The sequence below is a fragment of the Etheostoma spectabile genome, chromosome 13 (assembly GCF_008692095.1).
Source record: "Etheostoma spectabile isolate EspeVRDwgs_2016 chromosome 13, UIUC_Espe_1.0, whole genome shotgun sequence".
NCBI lineage: Eukaryota > Metazoa > Chordata > Actinopteri > Perciformes > Percidae > Etheostoma > Etheostoma spectabile.
In genome coordinates this window covers 18,960,479-18,984,103 of record NC_045745.1, presented here as the reverse complement: position 1 = coordinate 18,984,103, position 23,625 = coordinate 18,960,479, and the positions used below count along the sequence as shown (strand labels likewise).

Genomic DNA, 23,625 nt, shown 5'->3' with positions numbered 1-23,625 from the left:
CAGTATATAAGGAAACAACGCTACTGATTACAGTGTGTATAAGCATGAACTAAATACATGACAAAAAAATGCTCTAGGGGGAACCCTGCCCCGCTCTCTTATACATGTGGTCCTTAACCTTTTTAGCCCAAACCCCAAAAAGCTAATTATTTTCCCTCTTCAGTCTTGTATTGCCTGAATTATACACTACTTCACAAAGGACAAAAAGCATTGGTCAGAAGGTTTAAACGCACATCAAATGTGTACATGAAATATATTATTTCACACTGCATAAATCAACCCATTACTCCAAATGTACCCACTGGGCTGAGAACCATTTCTCTATACAAATTACTTCATCTGATAGAGAAAAACAACACAAACCAGGCTGCCCCCTGGTGGCTAAAAAAAAGAATAGTTCATGCTGCTGTTACCAACAGACAGAAAAAACAGTGACTAAGGCATTCATTTATACATCACAAACTTCATAATTGCAAATAGCACTTTGACAGTTCACCACTAACAACTGAAGGGTCTTACAGATGTCTCAGAATTGACTATTTTACGCCAAGAGGGGACAATAGATGTATTGTCCAAAACATGTCAAGCAGAGGAAAAAGAAAAGTTATTTTCTCCCTTTTTGATTGGGTAAAGCCACAAGGTATGTTTCACTACAGGGTGGGGGGGATTTCAATGGAAATTGATGGATTGTGAGCTCAGTATATGAAGAGGACTCGGGTGCGGGGCAGGGTGGAGAAGGTGTCAGCCATCTTGCGGATTCTGGCGTAGTTGATGAATCCTCGAAGGAAGAGCAAAAAGCCTGAAGAGCAAAAGAACAAAAGGGACAGTAAGACAACTAAAAAGGGGCCATACGGAGGGTGATCATTTAGATTGTCCTTTAACATATACATGGTTATTTAATTGATTGTTAAAATCTAAATATTTGTTATGAAAAAATGAATTTCCTTTTGGGCATTCCAGTGGACCACTCTGTGCCTATATGTGCTATAGTCTAAAACAGGATAATTAAGGGTTAACTATCCTGCTCTATTCTGTAACATGTATGATGCTTATACACTGCTGCAATGGAACTGCAGAGGGCAGAAATGAGTCAGAGACAAAACCATTTGAGTCCCTTATTGAATCATTTGAGTTTAGAGGTTGGTTACTTACCCAACACCAGGAACACCCACCACAGCCAGAACTGTCCATCAAAGTAACCAGGGAAGTATGTGGAGAACTAGAAACCCAACAGAACGACAGAAATGACTGGTTTGAATAAATGTGGTCTACCATGCTTTCACTCAAATGAGTCCTGCATTTTAAAAGTGAATAAAGAAAGCGGCACACTTCTCAAGAGATATTTGAGGAAAGCCAGCCACAACAGAAACAACCTAAAAATACCAGAGTGGTGTTTGGGGCTTTTGAGTTGTGTGTTGTTTGTGTGTGTACCCGGACAATGAGGATCCATTTGATGAGGGAGAGGCCAAAGCCTGAGATGGCCCCATAGCGGCCGGCTGCTGAGGTGGTCAGACAGAAAGACAGGAAGAAACCGATCCAGTTGAACAGAAATGCCACTGGATAGGGCGGAAAAAAGAGTTAGACAGGTTATCAACAAAACAAACAAAAAAAACAGACAGCAAAGACAGCAAATTCACTTCAATTTTAAGCAAAGAGAAGAGGTGAAGATAAAAGATGATGGCCGAAGAGAAAAGAGTAACAGAGATGAGTAGGTTGGGTAACTAACTGAAAAACGTGAGCATGAAGATGCCGTCATTTCCTATCCTCAGCTGATCAGCGTCTTCAAAATCATCTCTGGTTACAAAGTCTTCATCCTGTGATAGAATAAGAAGAAAAGCAAGAAAGAGTAAAGATTAGGTTATTTAAGCACTCAAACTATTTCCCCACAGCCAGATAGTAGCAGAGCTTTCCGGGGCTTTACTTTGCTTTTTTTATGTATTTAAGTCTACAAATAAATCAATTTGATGTTGTGAAGTGCGTTTTATTTTTTAACCAATTCACAATTGCTTATTTAAAATTCTACAAGTACAATGTAGCGACTGAGATCAGAGTGAATTGGGATCAAGCACGGGCAAGCACCTGCGTGTGGAAACCAAGCTTTGCGCACAACAGAGAGAAAATACAACACAAGCAACCAACAGAACAAGGGAACAATCACAACAACACAGCAAGCCCATTACTATCATTGTTACTTTCTCTAAAAGGCCTGGAGTCAGTTAAATGGAATGTAGGACATCAGAAGAACCACTAGGTCTTGTAGAACTTTCAACTAAGCACTAGCTAGCACTCTATTTACTAAGGGTGCTCCGATTGATCGGTCACTGATCGTTATCGGCCGATAAAGGCTTTAAATAGTTTGATCGGTGGTCTCCATAAAGGCCGATCAGATGGGCCGATGAGACGCACTACTCGTGAGGAAAAAAAACTCTCAAACGGTGTTTGCACATGTTGACACCCTAATGAAGGACAAAATCACATCAATCAGCTTCACAAGTGACATTTGGAGTTCAAATGTATGTCCCATGTCGAGCCTAGCTGCGCAGTTCATTAATCAGAACTTTGAGTTAAAAAGAGAATTTTCGGGGTCACACCGCGGAGGCTCTTGCTGCCTCATTCAGCGACATATTGCGCGCATGGGGAATCCCGAAAGAAAAAGTGCATTATTCTAACGGATAATGCCAAGAACATGGTAAAGGCCATGAGGGATGCAGATCTACTCAGCCTGCCGTGCATGGCTCATACACTGCAGCTTGCCGTTGCCGACGGAGTTTTATTACAACGCATCGCTGATACATCCTGTGGAACGCATTGTCGGTCTTTTTTTTTTCCGACAAGACAATAAAAGTCGTTTGCCTGCTCTTGCACAAGCAGCACGAGTCTACCTCTGTGCACCATGCACAAGTGGAGATTGTGAGCGACGTTTTAGCACAACAGGGAAATGTAATGAGAAGAGGAACAAGCTGTCTGCCGAAAAAGCAGAGATGCTTATATTTCTAAAGAAAATCTGCCATTGATGCTTAACAAGTAAGCTTTAAGGATATGGCTTTACTAATCTCTATTTTGTTTTTTTGCTCTGCACTTTAATTACACTGTAAGTTTGTGTAAATTGACAATGACAGTTTTTTGTAATTTATTTCGAAAAAAGCTTATTTGTTAAGCTCTAAACTGTTTAAGATGTTTCTAACAGGAAGCAGAATGTTGAAAAGTTTCTGTCAATAAAAGTAAACAGTTAACAATTCACAGTACACTATCGTCTGTTAATTTGAATACATATACATTGTTGTTAAGACTATAAAAATGTAATATATGACATGATAAATAGAAGGCTTCAAATAGACCCAGTGATCGGTGACCGTTGATCGGTATCAACCAATATTGCTTTCACCAATCGGTGATCGGCCCCAAAAATCTTGATCGGAGCACCCTTACTATTTACACACACAGACGTAAAAGAAAAGGTGGGGTACTGAGTACATAAACACTGGAGGTACATCTACGTTCTCACACACCAAATAAACTTCCTTTCATCATACACTCTCCTCCCACTCCACCCAGTTACCTCCAGTGAACTTCGAATTACATCGTCAAAAGTCTCCAGACGTTCCCTGTGCTGAGGCTGCTGCTGAGCGCAAGGCAGTGTGTGGCAGAGAAACACAACACCAGCAAATCAAACAAGGTGGCCCCACATGCAGTAAGGTGTAACACTTCACAGTGCTTGCTAGGGGCAGAGCTATCACTTTCCACTTAATAGGTATTTTTAAAAGAAACCGTAGTTTTTAAAAAGGCGTGTTGGATAGTTGGCTTTCACGTATAAAGCCTGCACACGGGAGGTTAGAATACTGGTGTCCTTTTCAAACACTTAATGCAAGTTAATGGCATCCTGAAAAAGAAGATTAGGTTTAAATAAAAAAGGACAACTACATATTAACTGGAAAGAAAAAAAAGTTTCCACGCAAATTGTATGTATTTATAAAAAAGAACATGGATATTTCCTTAAGCAATAACGGCATTCAAGCTAAATGACATGTTTTATCCAAAGTAACTCACTATTGCTATATACGTCAGATGTTGCACGCCTCTGGAGCAACTAGGGTAAAGTGTCTTGCTCAGAGACACATTGGCTGATGTATTGCAGTCGGAATTGAACCCAGATCTCCCACACCAAAGGCATGTGTCATATCCACTGCGCCATCACTGCCTCATGTTTAATGTTTAATATGTCTGATATCAAAAACAATGTATTAACAATAAGAAATTTGTAATTTTCACATTGTAATCAGTAATGAAAGTTTTTTAGTAATATGTGTTTGCGGCCATGGAAAACTACAAATCAGGAAACTTCCTGATATTGTCTTCCTTCAAAACAACCACAGCTTGAAAGCAACTTGAACTCCAAATTTCAACCTTATCCACTTTGAGGTAACTCATTTTACAGAGATAAATCTTGAGGCTAAATGTCATAAACAATTTTGAGTAGCGCTGAAAACACTGCACAACAAAGCTCATGTGATGCATCAGTATGGAAAATGTTTCAGTCTGAATCTTCCTACACGTTTCAAATGCTGCGCAGATTGACTCCGATTTTGGAAGAACAAACCCAGGTGCAAAGAGCACAGAGGGTAGTTCAGGGGCCTGGGAGATTGAGGCACTAACAACAGAACAAGGGCTAGCACCTGTGAGAGCACTTGTGAGGGATAGACAGTTGTCATTATGTGCAAAACAATAATGATAATTAATGTTTTACTTAATTTTTATGAATCTTTTATTGTTCAAACAGCAACAAATGTTGGCAGCAGTTCATGTAGGAAAGACTAATAGATCAAATCAGATCTGAAGAGAAAAAACAACAACTTTCCATGGCTGGGTGCTAAACACTTTCTGTCCAGTCAACACAGGAAGTGCGTGTGTGCACAGGAAGTGTGTGTGTGTGTGTGTGTGTGTGTGTGTGTGTGTGTGTGTGTGTGTGTGTGTGTGTGTGTGTGTGTGTGTGTGTACGTGTGTGTGTGTACGTGCGTGAAGGTGAGATACTCACTCTTCCAGTTACCAGGGGAACAGTAGTCTCAGCCTTGGTTCTTTCTGCTTCATCATAGGAAGGTAGTGTAGTCGCTACGTTGTATGATGGAGGCTTGGGGTAAGCCCCATCTTCCTTGTAGTCAAAGTAGGCTGAAGAAGACAGAACCGTTTCAAACACAAAGGCAGAAGTTTTACTTATACAAAGTCGTATTTTATGTTGGCAGACAGCAGATTGGTAACTGCATCACACATTTGCTATCACGTTCAAAAGACACTATATAACAGGTGTTGTTGTTCTTGTTCTGCGTCACAGGCTCGAGACTTGGAGGGGATCTCTGAACTAGTATTTCCTCCTTCTCATCCACCACAACTGGCTTTTTAGATTACAATAAAAGTGCTTCTAGTGCAAACAAGACAACTCTCTACTGTGTGAGATTTTACTCATTGAGCAAATTTTTGACAACTATAGTGGTAATTTACCTGGGAAGTTTGGTAAATGCTCTGTAAGATGTTAAACATGTATGAGTCATCTAAAATTAACAAATAAGCCTTCTAAAAGCAACCACGTTAATTTCAGTAGTTGCATTTATCCAGTTAAACCTTCATATATCAATAATTTAAGCTTATCAACTGTACAGCTTTGACTTAAGACGTTCAGGCTTGTGAACAATGAGATGTGCCAAATTGTAAAGGCTACAGCTGTTATTTGAGCATGTCAGATACGTAAATATTCAACATTTAAGTAAATACAAGTAACAGATCTGACTCAGCATCGGCAAAAACCCAATTCTAAAGGACATATGAGACTGGGGACAAAAAAACCTGATTGGGACATCCTTAAAGGAAGCATTTACTTCTGACCTATAAGTTTTGTTTAGCAATCAATTCATTTATCTTTTTGGTGCTGCAAAAATACCTCATATAATGCCTTGACTGCTTTTTTAAAATATTTTTTTAATAGTGCAGTTATTTATTAGTCACTAGCTCAAGAAATCTTACAGGGTTTTGTTCCCTCTGTTTTTCCCTTGTGGAGACCAACACAAATATGACTCCCCAACGTGCCACCATTGCAAATGCCCTCAGCACCAGTAAAACATCTGGATGAGCCCCACTCTCACCGGCATTGTCCACCGCAATGCTGCTGTATGGGGGTGGAGCGTCGGCTGCTACCTGAGGGCTCTCTTCTGGGTCCTCCTCATTGGGAAGCTGTGGGGAGGGGGTGGGGGGTGACATGTGTATCAGCACTGGCTGCTCTCCATTTGAAAAAGATGCTTTTAGGTAAATAAGCTTCACACTGCCTGTGTAGTAATCAATTATTATTTTAACACCCTGGCCTACTGAATAGTACACACAATCTAAGCTTCGATAAAATGACAGAAGAATAGAAACCGGGCCAACAAATTCAAGCACACATTAACATTATCATTAGTCTAGCAGCTAGCGGAGTGTCCTTCAGTTTATAGCTTTATTCCGATAAAACGGCACGGTAGAATTTCAGCCTGCATGCACGTTTAGTAGCCTAAAACAGAGCGGCTTATATTGGAAGAGTTAGCGATCTGCGAAGTCGCCCTCTCTGCTCTCTGCCTGCTCAGTTGCTAGACGGCCTGAAACATATGTCGAAGGCTAACGTTTAAGCCGATGTTTTTTTCAAGGGTAACGCCATCCACTTTACCGGCAGTATTGACAACAGCTATACTCTCGGGCTAGGCCTACTCCCCGTTACCGCTCGCTCGCCTTGCGCAACTGCATGGGCACCGGCGTCACTCGCTACCCTGCCATTCTCGCTCTAACCTACGCTACTCGCGTAAGGAGGTTGCGGTATACCGCACTACCGCAGTAAATTATTGATTTTCAATCGCGGAGGGAAAAAAACATGCCTAATTTAAGACAAGCCCATATGATAAATTATTACTAAAGTCAGTTCTCGGGAGAGACCACTAAAGTGGTGCTGAATACCAAGTAGATCTGCAACACTGGGTTAGCAGAGGTATAAATTACAGGTTAACGCCTTAGTTTTCCCCATAGATGTGTTTTCCCTTTGGTGTGGATGTGATACTTTATTGTACAGGTCCAATAGAACCCCATCATTTCCTAGGAAAGGTGATGTACTACCATAAATTTGTAGGCTTACGTTACAGTGAAAAAAGGGTGACCTGTAACTGGCAAATTTCTAAATCACTCATTCCAATTAACTACAACTACGTTATATCGTAACCAGTAAGTCTTTTGGTCAGTACGATAAGCTGAACATGCAAAATTATGAAATGTGTCAACTGGCGTGCTTCAACATATATAGACGATTAATTGTATCCTCCATGCAAATATTAAATTAATCATTAACTAATATTTATTCAGTGTTAAATGTAGCTATTTTCAAAATAACACAACAGACTCAACTCAAGTAACTGTCACTCGTAACACTTTCTCGCAATGTTTCTCTACCAAATAAAATACATTAGTAAATACTTGCTACCTCACTGAGGTGCACTAAACTAGCAAACGTTAGGCCACAGGAAATAATTGTTTTCTAACAGCAGTCTCTAATGCGTCTGTACATTATTGAACACTGATATCAACCACATGAGCAAACATAAGGATTAAAGTTGAATGCGCCACCATGCTAAACAGGTTTGCAAGCGGATTCTGCGGTTAAACTAGCTAGCTAACCTAGCTAGGTAGATGACCAGCGAACACACCCACTTGCTGTAGGTCATGTGTTATATATGCCAAATTGCCATTAGCATATACAGTGAGTCGCCGAGAAGCGTTAAATGAAGTCAACGTTACACTTCAATGATAACCAACGTTAGCTATCATTCAATTAGTATAGCTTAAGGTTAGCTGGCAAAGCTTTCCTAGCATAACTCAACACCAGACAACACGCCCCAACAGGCAATAACGTAGCTGGCTAACGTACAAGCCCATGTAACGTTAGTTTTAACAAAATAAGCTAGCTAGCTAACACGGAAGAATTAGTATCGCATTAATTAAGCTAGCGTGTTGTTAACAGCGAGCTTTACTCGATGAAAATAATTAAATTAATCGCAACAGAATCGACCTAATAAACGACAATGACATCCTTGAATATTAGTAGACCGCCACTTTCTGGAAGATGACACCAACGACACACCTGGGAGTGACAGTCTGTCAGCGTCACGTTAACAGTAACGTTATACCCCTGACGTTAACGCGTGATGTTAAATCTTTAACGTGTTAGCTAACGTTATTAGTAATCAATATGTTCATACCTGCTGATATCTGCCGCTCGGTTCGGCCATTCCAATTTGAACGGCTGGGAATCAACAACAGAGAAATAGACACCCAACGAAAATTATGTAACAGTACCGTTACGAAAAATTTAAACTCAATCCTCGCCACAATGAAAGCCTGTTTCTCCCTCGACTGCTCGGTGCTTTCGCTAAAGTCACTGTCAAGCTGCAATATTGGTTAGCATAAAACACAAGGCTTCCGGTTACTTTTTTAACTTAAGTCCAGATTGAGAACTATTATTAGACAGGACATATATTGAGGTATATTTTGTTGAGTAATAAGTAGCCTCCATCAGTAATACTATGTGTATTCAGTCAATGAAGAAACATTATCACATTTGTTAAAAAAGGAACATTTTCGTTGCTTTATTTTGAAACCAAAACTGGGCCGTTTCTTCTTTGTTCTTGGATACTTGACGTTCAATCGATTGACGTCATTGGCCACAACAAACCCTCTATCGCCCCCATTTGGAATAAAGTGAAACAACCATAAATATCTTTAAAAAGTTACATCTCTGTGGAGTTAGGTCTGGCCAGGTCTGGCAAGCGAGACAATAACGTGACTGACGGAATTATCTTGGAAAATGAAAGTACTGCGTAAAAGTCATCCATCATCAGTCGTGGAGGAAGTACTAAGCTCTTTACATTTAAGTAGTATGTAACAACTAACAGTGAAAAAATCTTGATCTAGGAAAAGTATCAATACCATTGTGTAGAAGCACTTCTGTTTCAAGTAAAAGTCCTGCATTCAAAAATGTAGGCCTACTTAAGTGAAAGTATAAAATTATTTAAATAGCCTACCTTTCAAGTAACCCACCAAACGTACACTTATGCACTTGCGTGTTGATATTTGCCTCTGAATTGTAGTTGAGTAGAAGTGTTAAGTAGCAGCAAATGGAAGTACTCAAGTTCAAGTACCTTAAAAATGTACTCATACATTTTAATAAGTAACTCATGAACATCAGTAATTAGCACATTACTTATACTATATCGCTCAATTAATATACTGATTAACACACTAAGAATAATAGGCATCATTGTGCAATAAAAACAAAAGCAATTGGGTCTTTTAAGGTTTTATTGTATCTTTATCTCAAATAAAAAGACAACAACAATACCTGTGACACTTTGGGTGTAAGCTCAAATGTTGGAGAAGTTATATCTCAGATTAATTTCTAGTCAAATTACTTGGTAGGTTTCCGGTACTTAAGCAGCACAGGGTAAGTGGTGCCTATGTGCTTTTGGTTGTAGTGGTGGCAAACAATCTCCACATCATAGAAATTGAACTGGACTTTGACACGCTCGTTGGGCGAGGTGAGGAAACAGAGAGTGTAGAGGGCAAACTCAAACTCGGGGCTGACACCGATGAAAATGCTGCCCTTGGGCTTTATACCATTCTTCCAGCTGAACTGTAGCGCCAAGATGTGTTTGTTCTCGTCGGGCTGCAGTAAGAAAGAAAAAAAGAAATGAGGTGATGAAAGAGAGGAGGAGAGGATGGTGAGGGATGGAAAAACATGCAGGATCGTTTGACCAAAGCAGCCATGGGCTCGTTCTCATCGGTCTGAGGAGAAGAGACGGTAAAGAAAGAAATATGTGAAACAGATGCAGGCTGTCAGTGTTTTACATACTTATGTTACATAAATACACCAATTTATGCCAAGAAAAATGATCAAAACAAAAGTGAAAAGTTAGGCATCACAAAAAAATATAAATACTCATCAAAATTATTAGATAAAAAGTCAGAATTTTGACTTAGCCAAGGTTATAATTTGGACAAATTTAGTCAAAATCTTGGACTTTTAGCTCATAATTTAAGATAACATCAGGTTTACCAGTCATATTTTTATGTTTATCATCCACAACCTTTCATCTATTTTCTTTTCCTGGTAGACATGTGCTTATACATAACATTATTTTGAAGAGACACACATTTCAGGGAAAGATTGCCCTATTGGTTAACTCAGCCGTTAGCTGATGATAATATTGAACACGATGATGTCCCTTGGGTCCAGTGCTTCATACAAATATGTTTGCATACAGTATGCTGCACGATACTTGGAAACTGCATAGGTGATTGTGAAAAATATGCAAAGAAGAATATAAAAATGATGCATTGTTTTAAACTACAAAAGACTCCTTATCGTGTTTAAATAGAAAATGGATTGTGCTCAGTGATTTGCATTAGGACCCAGATTAGAAAGCCAAAATTCAAAGAGCTGAGCAGAAGGTGAGAGAGCAAAGGTAGTCATAAAAGGATGTGAGGTTTCTCAACAGTTGGCAAGAACAATGATGAGAGCAAGAGGTGAGACCAAGACTGCAAAGAGTGCCGCTCAACTTTAGGGAGGAGAGGAGGTGAGAAAAGACAGGAGGACAGATGAAAGATTTGTCAGATATATTGATATGAATATGTGACGGCGGAATACAATACAGATAGGATGGTGCTACAAATATATTCTTTCCTCTGTTGTGTTCCATCTTTGTTAAAACAAGAAACACCTAACATTGTACCTGGGGTGAATTTGCATCGACGCTGTAGCCTTTGTAATCGACGTGTCCCAGCTTCTCTTGTAGGTACAGCTGGATCCAGTTGTGAAATCCGATGACAGTCCGCCCTCCTCTCGTCTCACCAACAAACACGTGTTCAAATCCAGAGGAGTCTGGCCTGAAGGGAGACAGGAAGACAGACACGTTTTCTGATTTGTTGTAAATCTGATGTACTTTAGGCTTTTCACACCATAACGTCAGTTATTTTGCCTAAAAAATCTCTCACTTGTCACATTTTAAAAGGTGTAATTTTATCAGCTCATGGTCATGCCCCAAGCTCACTTAGTTTATTGAACCTTAGAACTCTAAATGTAGCATGTTTGCATCTAATAAAATGACTAAATTGTATCAACTCATGTGCCATGTGGACAAAATGTGGTATTTAGTTGCTGCTTCTTTCCTCAACAAGCTACAAATAAGCATTTCAGTAGTTCTACTCACAGTAACTGGTTGTGCTACACTGTGCCACTTTCTCAAGGTAAGACGGTTACCATCATAGTGCCAGATTCCACTGGTGAAGTTATACAGTGCCTTGCGAAAGTATTCGGCCCCCTTGAACTTTTCAACCTTTTGACACATTTCAGGCTTCAAACATAAAGATATAACATTTTTATTTTTTGTGAAGAATCACCAACAAGTGGGACACAATTGTGAAGTGGAACGAAATCTATTGGATGTTTTAAACATTTTTAGCAAATAAAAAACTGAAAAGTGGTGCGTGCAAAATTATTCGGCCCCTTTACTTTCAGTGCAGCAAACTCACTCCAGAAGTTCAGCGAGGATCTCTGAATGATCCAATGTTGTCCTGAATGACTGATGGTGATAAAAACGTTTTTTTATATCTTTATGTTTGAAGCCTGAAATGTGTCAAAAGGTTGAAAAGTTCAAGGGGGCCGAATACTTTTGCAAGGCACTGTATTAGGTGCTGTGTCAGATTCCACCCACCTGCTGGATCCTCTCCTTGCATAAAGTTCAAACCAGATCCTGTACAGCTGCTTCTTGAATTGTGTATCGTCCTTTGGAGAGAGGTTATTCTCTACCAGGTATTTATGAGCTATCTGCAAACAAACAAGAATTTACTATTAAATGTTGTCATTTACGTTTTTAGCCACACTGGCGCATCCCTTTGGTTCAAACTGAAGTAACTCAACAACTATTTGATAGATTGCCAGGACATTTTTGTGCAGACATAATCATAGTTCCCAGACAATGAAGTCCTGACTTTTAATCTAGCGCCATCATCAGGTCAAAACTTTAATTTGTTAAATTCTTCATGGCCAAGCTAATGATATCCCTAACAGCCTCAGATGTACTCAGTGTTTGGTGCTAATAGGTAAATGTTGCTTAATGAAGATAGTAAACATGGTAAACATTATATCTTTCAAACATCAGCATGTTAACATTGAGTGCATGTTAGCATGCTTACATTAGCATTTAGCTTCAAGCAAAGCTGTGTCAAGTACAATCTCACAGAGTGTCTAGCATGTCTGTAAACTTTTAGTATAAAAGTGAAAATGTATTGATTTTAATTAAAGTTGATATGTATTATATGATTATTTAAACAGTTGCTTCCTAATTCTTTCTCATTAATTCTTTAGTAAAAAGGGGCCTTAATGAGGCTCAGCAAGATGGGAGAGTTTATTTCCCAACCTTCCCACGGCTACCTTCATAGTGGAAGTTTGAATGATGGAGTCCAGGAATTTATGGTTCTCTGCCACCTCCTCAGGGGTTACAATTTCTGGCTCGCCGGTGTCACTCACATAGTTATCCAACAGGGAGATAAAAGCTGTAGAAACAAACACACACACTTATGTGACAACCCCACCCAATCGGCCTGCCTGTCATGTTCTGCTCCTTTGTTTTCAGGTGCTGGTAGTGGGGGGGTAGGTGGAGCTGGGAGGGTTGTCTGCACCTGGCCAACTGGGCGTGGCTTACAGAAGGCATGAAAGCCTGCCCTCCTGGGCGTCTCCCTCTCTCTCAGCTGGTCCCACTGCAGCATCCACCTTTTTGTTCTTTGTTTGGTTTGTTGCACCTTACAACACACATCACACCATTCCTTCACTCCTCCATACATGGCAAACACGACTGATTTAGTCTACACTCACACACCCCACTGTTACATTTATGTTGAGTTAAGTTGTATTTAGTTAAAAACAACCTTTTTTTTGGATTAATTTATCTGTGTGACCTCCCTTTTGTTGCCGGCCTTGAGCCAGGCGGTAACACTTATCAAAAAGTGAATTTATTCAGTCTGAGACATGGATATTATGACAAGTATGAAAGCTGAATACAGAAACCTCAGAATAAATGAGGATGTCTATGTGTAAAGAAAATCAAAACCTCAGCTCTAGTAACCAGATGAAGAAAAGTGAAGCAGGTTGCTAAAGACTATGGACAAACTAAGTATAAAAATAGCAAGGACGGCAAAATACTCCTTTTCTTCAATGGCATAGCTAACTCGGAGTGAACTCTGAAAACCAGCTGTTAACATATATAAACATGACTCAACTCCACATACAGCTCACATGACACACAGCATACTTTATCTTTGTGAAAACATCACTAGACAAGAGCTGCCGGAAGGAAGCATGCTTGAGTAGTAATCATGCAGAGGAGGATTTGAAGAAGCCAGTGGTTGCAGAGGAACATCTGTCTGCACCCAGCGCAGTGAACTCTGCCTACTCTGTGGTCATGCAACATGCCACAGTTCGTCATAGGGAGATTATGAGTAGATGAAAAAGGTTTTCTCTGAAGGGAGGCGACGAGGAGGATTGTATCAAACTGGTAAACAGTGCAGTGGAATGTGTGAAGAGATCATGTCTATTCAGACATTTTTGTAAGAATAAGCCTCATCCTACAAAAACAAATAAAAGACAAGAAACAGTGAGGCATGACATTCTACCCTCACACGCTTACCTAAAAAAGTCTCCTTTTTGAAAATGTTCTCATCGACAAATGTAAACAGAGGATATCCTGCTCCATCACTGTTGTCGTTCATGGCCACGCTGCCTCCAGCTTTGCCCTGCAGCGGGAAGAGAACCACCTCAAACGTCAAAATTGGACTTGTGCAAATAGTTAGTGTCACTACTTTCTGTTTTCCCATAAAATCTCAAATGCTTCTAGCATGCTTCCATACATTTTGCATTCAGTCAGAGCTATATTTGCGACATAGATACACTGCCACAGTGCCAGATGATAAAAAAAACTACTTATGAGTAGGTGATACAGAGGAGAAACAATAGAAGCAAACAAGGATGTAACCCAAAGGTCATTTTGCAGGATTCAAAAAATAATGCACACAGAAAAAAAGTCACCCATACAATGTTGTGAAATGCTGGAATGTTAGGAATTGCCAGAATAATATCAGTAGCCTTTGCAAAGTTAAGCTTCGGGCGGCTACAGGTTGATAACTTCATTGATTGAAGAGAATGTCAGTTATATTGTGTGCCGCAACTACAATAAAAATATTCTGTTGTCTAATCTGAGCTGGCAGTTTAGATTGAACCACAATTTCCAAAATCCTCTCTGTTTTTCTCTTTTTATACTTGATGTTCCATGTGAAAAAAGATGCTTTAAGGTGGTCCAGACAACCAACATGAGGCTCTTAAATTACAGACTGAGCAATTGTAGATGTGTTTAAGGGCCAGCTAGAATGTCAGTAAACATGTAGGTGTGTGTGGGTGTGTGTGTGTGTGCGTGCGTGCATGTGTGTGTTGTGTGTGGAACACCTGCAGAGAGATTCTGTAGTCTTTTCCAGGTGTGAGTCTGTTGACGTCGTTGTCCCACAGCTCCTGTACCATGGCCGACAGCTCTCTGTCACTCTCAATCATGATGCGACCGCTGGGTTGTGTTCTTGGTCCTGCAGCGGATGAGCTGGAGGAGAGGAAGAGTTGATGAGTTGCCTGAAAGCTTGGCGTTAACAACGGCGGACGTCAACAAAAGGCGCATTTACTCTAGTAATTAACTAAAGTAGAATTTTGTGGTACCGGTACCATTTCCGAGGAAGATATTGAACTTTTAGTTTTTCATTGTTTTAAAATGCAAAACAGCTGATGAGCTAGTAAAACAAGATGCAGCGCTGAGCAATCTTTGGACTAATTTTACATCAGGGTATTGCCAATGTATTCTGGTTAATTTTAAGGATGTGTATACTTTTTAAATCACTTCTGATCTTTAAAGTCAGTATGTCATTTTAAATGTAAACGTCTGTCGAAAAAGAGTACTTCACATTTTAATAAAAACAAAAACTGTTAAATTCAGTCACTTTCAGTGTGGATATAATGGTTAGAAACATGTCAGTGTGTCACAGTAGTATGAAACCATCTGTTAAGGAGTTTCATCATCATGTCTTCAGTGGCAGATAAAACTGTGAGCTGTGTGACTCGCGAGTCGTGGAAAAAGAGTCCTCTTTTCTTCAGTCTGGTGCATACAGTAGGATTATTTACAATAAGAGTGATTATGTTTAATGAAATTGACAAAAAGCCCAGAAACATTCTGGTGTACAGGTTATCAAAGAACTGGAATTGCTGTTTTTTTCTAACATGTCTTGTTCGTGATTTAATGTTGGTGTAGACAGGAAGGCCTAAAATCTGATTGTAAAAATCATTCCAATTGATGCTCTTTATTTTTGGACTTTTAGCAGACTTGTAGTACTGCTTTAAATGGCTTGTAAGCTCATTTGCCCGATCATGGTTGTGAGCACAGGCCAACAATGGGTGGCTTGTGGCCCGGGGGTAAAATGGTTGCCCCACAATTACAAGGTTGGGGGATCAATCCCAGGTCATCTGGCCACATGTCCAAGTGTCTCAGAACAAGACATTGAACCCCTGCACGCATGGACACTGTATGTATAGTTGCCTATTGCTCCTAATACCTAGGATGGGTTAAATGCAGTAATAGAATTTCACCATGTGTATGTGACAATTAAGAATAAAGTTTGATAACTTTTAGTCATAATTAACTATCCCTTTTGAAAGATAGCTTTGAGTCACAAAGCCATCTATCGGCACTGTTTCAGAATTTGAGTTTGACAGAGTAAGACATGATAAATTTAGAAAGCCAACATATCAAAAACACCACAGCAAAAAGGCCTTTGGAGTTTATTTAGCAAATGCTTCTTAGATAGACAAACACATGGATAGAAACATATTGAAGAAAAGTTTTATGAAGCAGTGATTTGATAGGCTATCATAAAGCATTCCACAAAAACATGGCTGACGACAGAACAGACATTGATGGTTGACACTGAGCTCTGGGATCTTCATCACCACCATCCTGGCCCCAAGCCGCATCCCATCAGCCACCTCTCCAAAAATCCACTGACCTTTTTCCTTTTAGTCCTGTCCTGCTTTTCTGGTTCAGTGAGGAGAAAACGAGGGATTTGAGGGCTAGTGAAGTTCCTCAGTGTTGGTCAGGTGCTGCTGATTGTGGTTTCCTATGTCAGTGAGAGCAGGTGTCTTTATGGGCATAGTAACAGTTCAGTCAGTCAGTCAGTGTATGGAGAAAGAAGGGCAGGGGCTTGTGGGGGGGGGGGCTGGTCAGGAGAGAGGGTCCATTTTAAAAGGTTATCCCCTGTCAGCAACTCTAGCCAAAGGGATTACACCATGTTGTCGTCTCTTTTCAATCTCAGGCTAAAACGTGAGCTCTTTGTTTCTTTAGTATTCCATTGTTTCTCTCTGTCACAGTGTAACCGCTGGATTAAAGGGTAAATGTGGGTTACGTTTCAGGTAACAAGGTGTTGTAAAGGCTCACCTAGAGCACTAATTGTGGTTTGTGAATATTTCAGATGTGTGATTTCATTCTAAACTATTTTAACTCTATTAAGTTTGGTCAAAATTGCAGAAAATTGAAATAAAATCCTTAACATTGAAAAAGACTAGTGACCTTTCTGAACAAAGTCAAATAAAAGAAAGCCCTTGTATCAGGTTTGACATTTTCTGATCAACATTTGCTTCCTTACTATATGCTTGTTGAGTGACATTTAAAAAGAGTTGTATCTATTTATACATTCATACAACCCTTTTGCTTACATTTGTTTTTCTTTACTTTTTACAATGAATGCCGTCTTTATTAAACCACAAAAAAGGGAAAAAAAATATTTCTTGGCTCCTTCTGTACCAAGTTATGTATTCATCGTTTTACAATAGCTTAGAGGAAATGAGACTTGAAACCTAAATGTGGTCCATATTAGAGGTGTACATTTGTGAGGAACTAAAGTTAAACTTAAGTAAAAAAGAAAAGAAAAAGAAAACTTAAAAATACCAATGAACACCTCCAATAATATGTCTCATGACCTCACAGCAACAGTATTTGGTTTCAGTTGGGTGTTCCGTTGCTAGTAGCAACCACTACTGGCAAAGTTCTATGGCAGTGACATGGTTACCGCAATTGGCCACTATTTTGTCAGATCTGTAACCAAGCAAATACTGACTGTCATCGTTTATCTACTCCTGAAATGCACTTGTTGGAGAATTATCTACAAGCTGTTTCTGTGATTTAGTAGTTTTTCTATAATCAGCTTACTGCTAACCAAGTTAGCCACTAAATTAGCTGTCTGGAACTAACACATTGCTAATGCAACATTCTAAGTAACTGACGAATTACTGTTGTGATAAGTGTTCTTAATTTACTCTTTTGATTTCTATCTCTTGTGGAATCTTTGTGTATGTTTGCTATATTATTTACTGTGTTGTACTTCCCATGTGGACTTAATGTTGATATTTTACTGGTATTGTTTGGTTTCTGTCTGACATAAAGCACAATCTAACTGATTTGACAGCTAGTCTGTGAATCCACTTTCCTTGTTGCTTTACGATACCTTTGGTCTAACTCTTGGATCTCATCTCTTTCTAAACTGTAATTACGTTTACTGAATTTGTTTTCCAATACTAGTTTGTTTCATAATTGCTTCCAGTTAAAGCCACAAGGGCCAATTGCTATCTTTACGTTTTATTCCAAGTGTTTAGTTTGCTGCATAACTCTTCACCCTACACTCGCATTGTGAGGTCAGAAGAATTATGCCGACACCAAAGTGCATTTCCAGTCTCAGTAAATCTGCAGATCCCCTGAATAATTTTTGGGGCATTTTAGCCTTTAATAGACAGCACAACTGCCAACATGAAAGGGAGGAGAGAGCGGGGGAAGACATGCAGCAAATGGCCGCAGGTTGGACTTGAACCCGGACACTTTGCACATAGGCGCCCGCTCTACCAGGTGAGACACCCAGGCACCCAGATCCAATGAAAAATTGACAAAATGTTAGGTTGCAAAGTTTATTTCTGCCAATGCATTTTAACAGGAATGAGAATAAAGTGACAGTGGGTCTGCACTGAAGGGAACGTGAATCCATGTGCATTTCAAGACTGAACAAGAGATCAATCAAAGTAGTCTGCATTTTTTGAGCAATCATTTAACATGGATAAGATTTGATCCAGTGATCAATTTCAAACAGAACCGCCTCCACGAGATATTCCCCTTTCTGATCAAATGTAAAACGAAATAAAATAAATTAATATAAAATATTTATTTGTATCTCTAGACAACATCAAGATTATATGGCCTCTCATTGACACTAAACGTTGGCAAAAACACTCGGAAAGAGGGTGTGAACAAATCTTGTCAAACATCATTCCTACTAAGTGAAGATCTTCTTTCATACCCCATTCCCTGAATGACTTGACATATACCATAATCACAATCCCAGAAACCCTCATAAATATTTAAGAGTTCGCTATTACCTTCTATATGAAAACAAAACATTTGACTCTAACTAATGAAATAACCAAAAACGTTCCCCACAACCAATCTCATAGAATGTATCTTTTCAACCCACCTCATTTTTGTCAAATGATGTGCAAAGACACATTCCTGTAAATCAACTCATCTCAAGGCAAAGCAACATAATCATTAACATCAACATAATTTTCAGAAAGGAGAAAAAAAAAAAAAAATTGTTCTGTAATGATTTCTGGTTGACAACTTCCCAGGTTCAACAATAAGGATACTTATTATGACAAAGTAGGGCAAACACCATCCTTTTCTCTGCAACACCTAGATGCTAGCTAATTGGACACTTTAATGAATCACACTGAGTCAGTGGTTCCAGTATCACCGGTTGATCATTACGAGCCTCTGAGGTGTTGAAAAGCCATCATAATTAAGGAGATAGTAAATCTGTAGATCTGATTTAGAGTATAATAAAGAGGAACGCATCCACAATTTGATGTTTTGAAAAAAGACTAATCCTATGACATTGTCATATCTAAAACAATCACTAACCACACATTTTTGATGTTCATAACCAAGAGGTTTTTTTTGTTTTGTTTTTTAGAAAATGTCAACTTTTACCAAAATATCTCTCTCTCTGAGCTAAACGCTAAAACTAAGGCCATTCTTGAACAGCGCTTTTATTTTAATTATATATATCTATAATATATATGTATGTATGTGTGTTGTGTGTAATAACTATATATATATATGTATGTGTGTGTGTGTAATAGCTATATATATATATATATATATATATATATATATATATATATTACCCATACACACATCACACATACATACACACGCATATGCACACACCCAGACATTGAATGTTTTGTTCATAAACAATAGTACATGGCTGTAGTGGCACTGTTTTGCTAATGCAGGCACAGTAAGTGCCACAGGTGAAGTGATGGTTATGTGAGATAAAGTGCTTTCAAATGGAGCATAAAGCAATGAGGTACTGCACAGGTTGTCAGTCCTCCTCATCACTCCAGAAGGCATCTTCCTCATCAAGATCCACACCTTGGAAGAGTCTGCAGCAGGAAAAGAAAAAGACAATGTATAGTGGGTGTCAGAGCTACTTGACTGGAGTGGTAAACAAAATAAAAGAGAAACAAGATCACTCACTGGTTGTAACATGGTGAATGTGGGTTGTTGAAGTGACTGTACGGGTTGACTTTGCTGAGGAGACCCAGGCACAGCCAACAGAAGTATTGTCTACATGAGGTACAGGTCATCTTATTACAGCCATCCACTTTCTAGAAAAACAAAGAGTCAAGGTATTAGGGCATTATGGAGAGGATTTGGCAAACAACAATCGTAACTCACACAACCTGGGGCCGGCCATCGGGACCTATTGGGACAGCATGGAATAGATAACATTTTTAAACACTTTATAACCTGTACATTTGAATTAGAATGGCTTAAAGGTTTATTATTAACATATCTGTACATCAAACACAGGCTGCAGTTTACATGTTATTATCTGACTACCTTCAGTCTCTCAGTCTGTGTATGAAGTAAGTAAGATAAATGCTATTCAGTTTTTGTCATTTCTTCGCTGCTTTCTGTTTCTCTATAAAGCTCCCTTACAGCTTCAGAATAGATATTTGGCAACTCCTCTGTTTACTGGTTTCTGACTCTTCGCTCGGTCAATCTGCCGTTTCCTCTTTCTCTGTTCCTCCAACAATGCTTTCCTAGCATTCTGCTTCTTTTTTTCTGGCTCAGCCTATGACGAGTGTGAAAAACTGCATTGCAAGTAGTGCATAAGTAAAATTTTGTTACATCGCGAGACTCAACACCACATGATACCTCCTGATGCTGAGGCCGGAGGCCCACCGGCGAAACGTTGCAAGGGTGATTTTTCAGCTTACAGTTGCTATGGGGAGGCAAGACAACCACCATTCAACTCAAAATAAGTCATATAACCATTCCAACTGTTCAGTTAAGCTAAAAAAAAACAACAACAACAACAACAACAACAACTGCATAGTTCCCTTTTAAAAACTGACGGCAGTGAACACTGACCCATGAAGTCAAAGCCTGTTCTAACCATACTGTGGCCAGCAAGGGGAGCCAAACCTGTATATTGGTTCCACAGCGTGGGCAGGATTTGCAGTTCTCATTTAGCCAGTCTCTGCTAAAGGACTCTTCCACTGCTTTCTGGATAACCCTCTTCCCAAAGCGTTGCTCCATGAACTTTTTCCCTGCAGCGGAGGCTGACAGGTACTCGTCTCTGAGGTTGCGCAATTCATCTGTGGAACAAGGCGCAAAACAGGGACAGGAACTCAGGGTTAAGATTAATAAAATGTGGAACCAATTGATTCTTTTTTTTTATTGAACTCTTTAACAATCGTTTTGTAAAATGTTACCATTACAGCACCTGGAAAACTTTATTATTCACAATACATTGACCCACAGGGGACTTTGTTATGTGTTCAGCTTTTATAACTGAACATTCAAACTGTACAGTTAATAGTTAGAACCAGAACAGAGATGGCAAAACTTTTCAGTAGAAGGGCAGTATCCACCTTCAGTAAGCCAAGCTGTTAATACACAGCTTCAAAAAGTGTGAGTCTTTTATTAACATGTGATGTGTGGCAAACTTATTTTCAGTGACCTTACCTGCAGGGATTTTACAGTGGGAGAGACCATGATAGCCCAGCTTGCACAGTGTGCAAAAGGCATACTGGCAGGCCGAGCAAATCCCCATGGTAGTGTCTGGCTCCACCATAACAGGGGTGCCGCAGGACTGGCGGGGACAGTAGACCACGTCGGCCATGAGGTCCAGACTGGACTGAAGCAGCAAACGGTCGTAACGGGCAAACAGCTCCTCATCCACCAGCTGCTTGACCTGAGAGATGAAGACAGAGGGAGAGAGATGGCTCATTACAAGCAATAGGCTGGGTAAACTTGCAGAGTGGGAGTTTAGTTTAACCATCCTCTGAAAAGAAGTAATTGAACTGTAAGGTGGCAAAACTATAAACAAACACATCTTCTTTATCACTCTCTTACCTGTGATGGTGTGGCTAAGGAGGTACATTTGGGCTCAGGGCAATTAAGGCACTGAACGTTGCCGTCTCGTATTTGGATCTGGAAGTATTCAGTCATGCAGGCCTTGCAGTAAACATGCTGGCACTCCTTAAAGCAGAGGCAGATGGAGCCCAGCTTCTCCACAAAGCAGATCCCACAGCCAAACACCTTGCTGTCAAACACCCTCTGGCGCTGCTCCTCTTCAAAGTCCAGGAGCTGAGGTAGGAGGTCGGCACGCGGGTCCATCAACAAAACCGCCCGCTGGTCCAGTTGAGAAGGCAATGACAACTGTGGCTCAGACTTTTCCTTCTTCACTTCTAGTTTATTTTCCTCAGCATTTTCAGAATGACTCCCACACTGTGTCAGAGCTGAAAAAACAAAGTATTAATCACTCTAAAAAAAAAAAAAAATCATTATGTGATGATTTGACTCGGACACAATATGTTCTTGTTTGAGAGCAATTGTTTTTTTTTCAGCAATTGTTTTATAACCAAATAGAGTGAAGAAATGTTAATTGCAGGTACTGTACCTAGATAATGTACAGAAAAGCAGAAAAGTATATATTAGTGTTTGGGCTGAAAAGTTATCAACTCTTTTTCGTATCTGTATGACTAACTGTTAGAACATTCCAGTGCTCACAACCTTTCCCACTCGCTCACGCTACTCTTGCTACGGTGGTGCAGTCGCTCAAAACATAGAAAGTGGGACAACCAGTAAATGAGCGGCTATCATTAGCCCCTTTCACACCGCCTGTTCAAAGTGGGACTGATGTGCCTTTTAGCCACTTCGCATTAAAAGAACACGCCACCGTTTATTGAAATAGGGCATATCACGTTCTCCCCTAGCTGTAGATAAGTGGGCCAATGCATTTTTTGTCTCAGTGCAACACCGGCAGCAGAGGTAGTAACAGAGCGGAACTATCGGTTGTGTGAAATGGACAGCCAGCATGGCAGCACTACATGCAGTACGACGCGCAATTCGACCCAGAGACAGGTAAAAAAGTGATAAACCAGCGTTCTGAGAAGCAAAAATGATTAATAACTTACAGAAACATGGCATGAAACAGTCTACCTTCTCTTCCACTCACTCCCTTTGCCTCTATCAACACACGTACATTTACAGCTATAACGTCACTGCTAATTTTATACTCACTGTCCCACACAATTCCTGACACACACACAAGACTAAGAGCCATGTTAGATGAGGCAAGCTCTATTAACTTAGGTACATCGGCAAGGATATATGAAAACACACACACGACTAATAGCCATGTCTCTCTCTCTCTCTCACACACACACACACACACACGAAAATACTTTACAGTTCGTCACCGACAGGGACCTACTACTTAAAGCGGCACCTGACGAAGGAACACAAGAGGCCCACCACTCCGGGATTGGAATTTACCGCTGTGCAGCATAAGTCACCAGGGGATAAGTTTATGCCGCTGTTTAGATATCGTGCTGCTATTACTACTAGAGAGGTACCTCAGCTAACGCAGATGCATCCACACAAACAAAATTTACTAACTTAACAAAACACATAGTGTACCTTTGGCTACTGGGTCAGTTTTCCTGCGCTCACCAACTGCCTTACTTCCTCCCCTTATGACTTCAAGAGGGGACTGGATGCCCAGAAAGTCCATAACCTCCTCTTTAAGGAACTGGATCCATGTGAAAAGAATCACACAGCCCTGGTTCTCCTCCCACAGCTCATCCAGGCGTCTGCACAGAGAGCTCATCTGAGGAGGCATAATGGACGAGGAGAACAAAAAGGTATTGAGGGTAATGAATGGTAAGGAAAGCTTCTTTTGAATAATACCATCAATAACTCTGAGTTGTAATGCTTTACCAAACCTTGCTGACATGTGCGGGTCAGGTTTGTATAGTGATGTAGAGAAGAATTCTTTAAGGTACCATGAGTCTTACCTGTGCAACAGTCATCCATTTAGAGCTGAGAGTGAAAACTGGTGAGGATGTGGATGGATAGTCTGCCG

The 23,625-nt window shown here is 40.0% G+C and overlaps 3 protein-coding genes and 2 long non-coding RNA genes across 9 annotated transcripts in view; 2 read left to right on the top strand and 3 right to left on the bottom strand.

Moving 5' to 3' along the window:
• LOC116700388 (uncharacterized) overlaps positions 1 to 2,414 on the top strand; it is a 7,910-nt gene extending 5,496 nt beyond the window's left edge. Inside the window, exon 3 of the long non-coding RNA XR_004334638.1 lies at positions 2,285 to 2,414. This is a non-coding gene — a long non-coding RNA (uncharacterized LOC116700388). The remainder of the gene's footprint in view (positions 1 to 2,284) is intronic.
• Positions 155 to 8,525, bottom strand: LOC116700385 (NEDD4 family-interacting protein 1-like). 3 transcript variants are annotated; one of them, XM_032533519.1, is made up of 8 exons: positions 8,262 to 8,525; positions 6,132 to 6,219; positions 5,033 to 5,163; positions 3,560 to 3,619; positions 1,727 to 1,814; positions 1,432 to 1,556; positions 1,153 to 1,219; positions 155 to 799 (listed from the first exon to the last, which is right to left on the bottom strand). In XM_032533519.1, the coding sequence occupies exons 1-8, from the start codon at positions 8,289 to 8,291 to the stop codon at positions 696 to 698; spliced, it is 693 nt and encodes a 230-aa protein (XP_032389410.1). In that variant the 5' UTR covers positions 8,292 to 8,525; the 3' UTR covers positions 155 to 695. The 3 variants fall into 3 exon arrangements, with proteins under 3 accessions (XP_032389410.1, XP_032389411.1, XP_032389412.1); XM_032533520.1 differs by having other exon boundaries at positions 3,560 to 3,616; XM_032533521.1 differs by lacking the exon at positions 3,560 to 3,619.
• On the top strand, positions 7,404 to 14,207 carry LOC116700386 (uncharacterized). The gene is made up of 3 exons (XR_004334637.1): positions 7,404 to 7,414; positions 9,866 to 9,875; positions 14,094 to 14,207. It is a non-coding gene; the product is annotated as an uncharacterized LOC116700386 (long non-coding RNA).
• endou2 (endonuclease, polyU-specific 2) lies at positions 9,343 to 16,574 on the bottom strand. Of its 2 annotated transcripts, none has more exons than XM_032533518.1 (7): positions 16,150 to 16,574; positions 14,555 to 14,699; positions 13,743 to 13,848; positions 12,491 to 12,612; positions 11,772 to 11,884; positions 10,791 to 10,944; positions 9,343 to 9,724 (listed from the first exon to the last, which is right to left on the bottom strand). In XM_032533518.1, the coding sequence occupies exons 2-7, from the start codon at positions 14,654 to 14,656 to the stop codon at positions 9,467 to 9,469; spliced, it is 855 nt and encodes a 284-aa protein (XP_032389409.1). In that variant the 5' UTR covers positions 14,657 to 14,699; positions 16,150 to 16,574; the 3' UTR covers positions 9,343 to 9,466. The 2 variants fall into 2 exon arrangements, with proteins under 2 accessions (XP_032389409.1, XP_032389408.1); XM_032533517.1 differs by having other exon boundaries at positions 14,555 to 14,701; positions 16,153 to 16,574.
• A 1,656-nt stretch (positions 16,575 to 18,230) lies between these two features.
• On the bottom strand, positions 18,231 to 23,619 carry rnf14 (ring finger protein 14). Of its 2 annotated transcripts, XM_032533516.1 has the most exons (8): positions 23,558 to 23,619; positions 23,181 to 23,370; positions 21,612 to 21,997; positions 21,222 to 21,450; positions 20,679 to 20,851; positions 19,725 to 19,855; positions 19,546 to 19,630; positions 18,231 to 18,303 (listed from the first exon to the last, which is right to left on the bottom strand). In XM_032533516.1, the coding sequence occupies exons 1-7, from the start codon at positions 23,570 to 23,572 to the stop codon at positions 19,570 to 19,572; spliced, it is 1,185 nt and encodes a 394-aa protein (XP_032389407.1). In that variant the 5' UTR covers positions 23,573 to 23,619; the 3' UTR covers positions 18,231 to 18,303; positions 19,546 to 19,569. The 2 variants fall into 2 exon arrangements, with proteins under 2 accessions (XP_032389407.1, XP_032389406.1); XM_032533515.1 differs by having other exon boundaries at positions 18,231 to 19,630.
• Positions 23,620 to 23,625: the final 6 nt, after the last annotated feature.

What these genes read in the sequence shown, in the direction of transcription:
- LOC116700385 (XM_032533519.1), bottom strand. Translation starts at nt 8,291, where the DNA reads ATGGCCGAACCGAGCGGCAGATATCAGCAG. An exon ending in CATTGCGGTGGACAATGCCG is followed by an intron (nt 5,164 to 6,131) that starts GTGAGAGTGGGG and finishes TGTCTTCTTCAG; the next exon opens with CCTACTTTGACTACAAGGAA. An exon ending in TTCCCCTGGTAACTGGAAGA is followed by an intron (nt 3,620 to 5,032) that starts GTGAGTATCTCA and finishes TGCGCTCAGCAG; the next exon opens with CAGCCTCAGCACAGGGAACG.
- endou2 (XM_032533518.1), bottom strand. Translation starts at nt 14,656, where the DNA reads ATGATTGAGAGTGACAGAGAGCTGTCGGCCATGGTACAGGAGCTGTGG. An exon ending in TTCAAACTTCCACTATGAAG is followed by an intron (nt 11,885 to 12,490) that starts GTAGCCGTGGGA and finishes GTTTGTTTGCAG; the next exon opens with ATAGCTCATAAATACCTGGT. An exon ending in GCAAGGAGAGGATCCAGCAG is followed by an intron (nt 10,945 to 11,771) that starts GTGGGTGGAATC and finishes GTCTCCCTTCAG; the next exon opens with GCCAGACTCCTCTGGATTTG.
- rnf14 (XM_032533515.1), bottom strand. An exon ending in GCTGTGGAACCAATATACAG is followed by an intron (nt 19,856 to 20,678) that starts GTTTGGCTCCCC and finishes TTGTTTTTCTAG; the next exon opens with AAAGTGGATGGCTGTAATAA. An exon ending in CATTCACCATGTTACAACCA is followed by an intron (nt 19,631 to 19,724) that starts GTGAGTGATCTT and finishes TTCCTGCTGCAG; the next exon opens with ACTCTTCCAAGGTGTGGATC.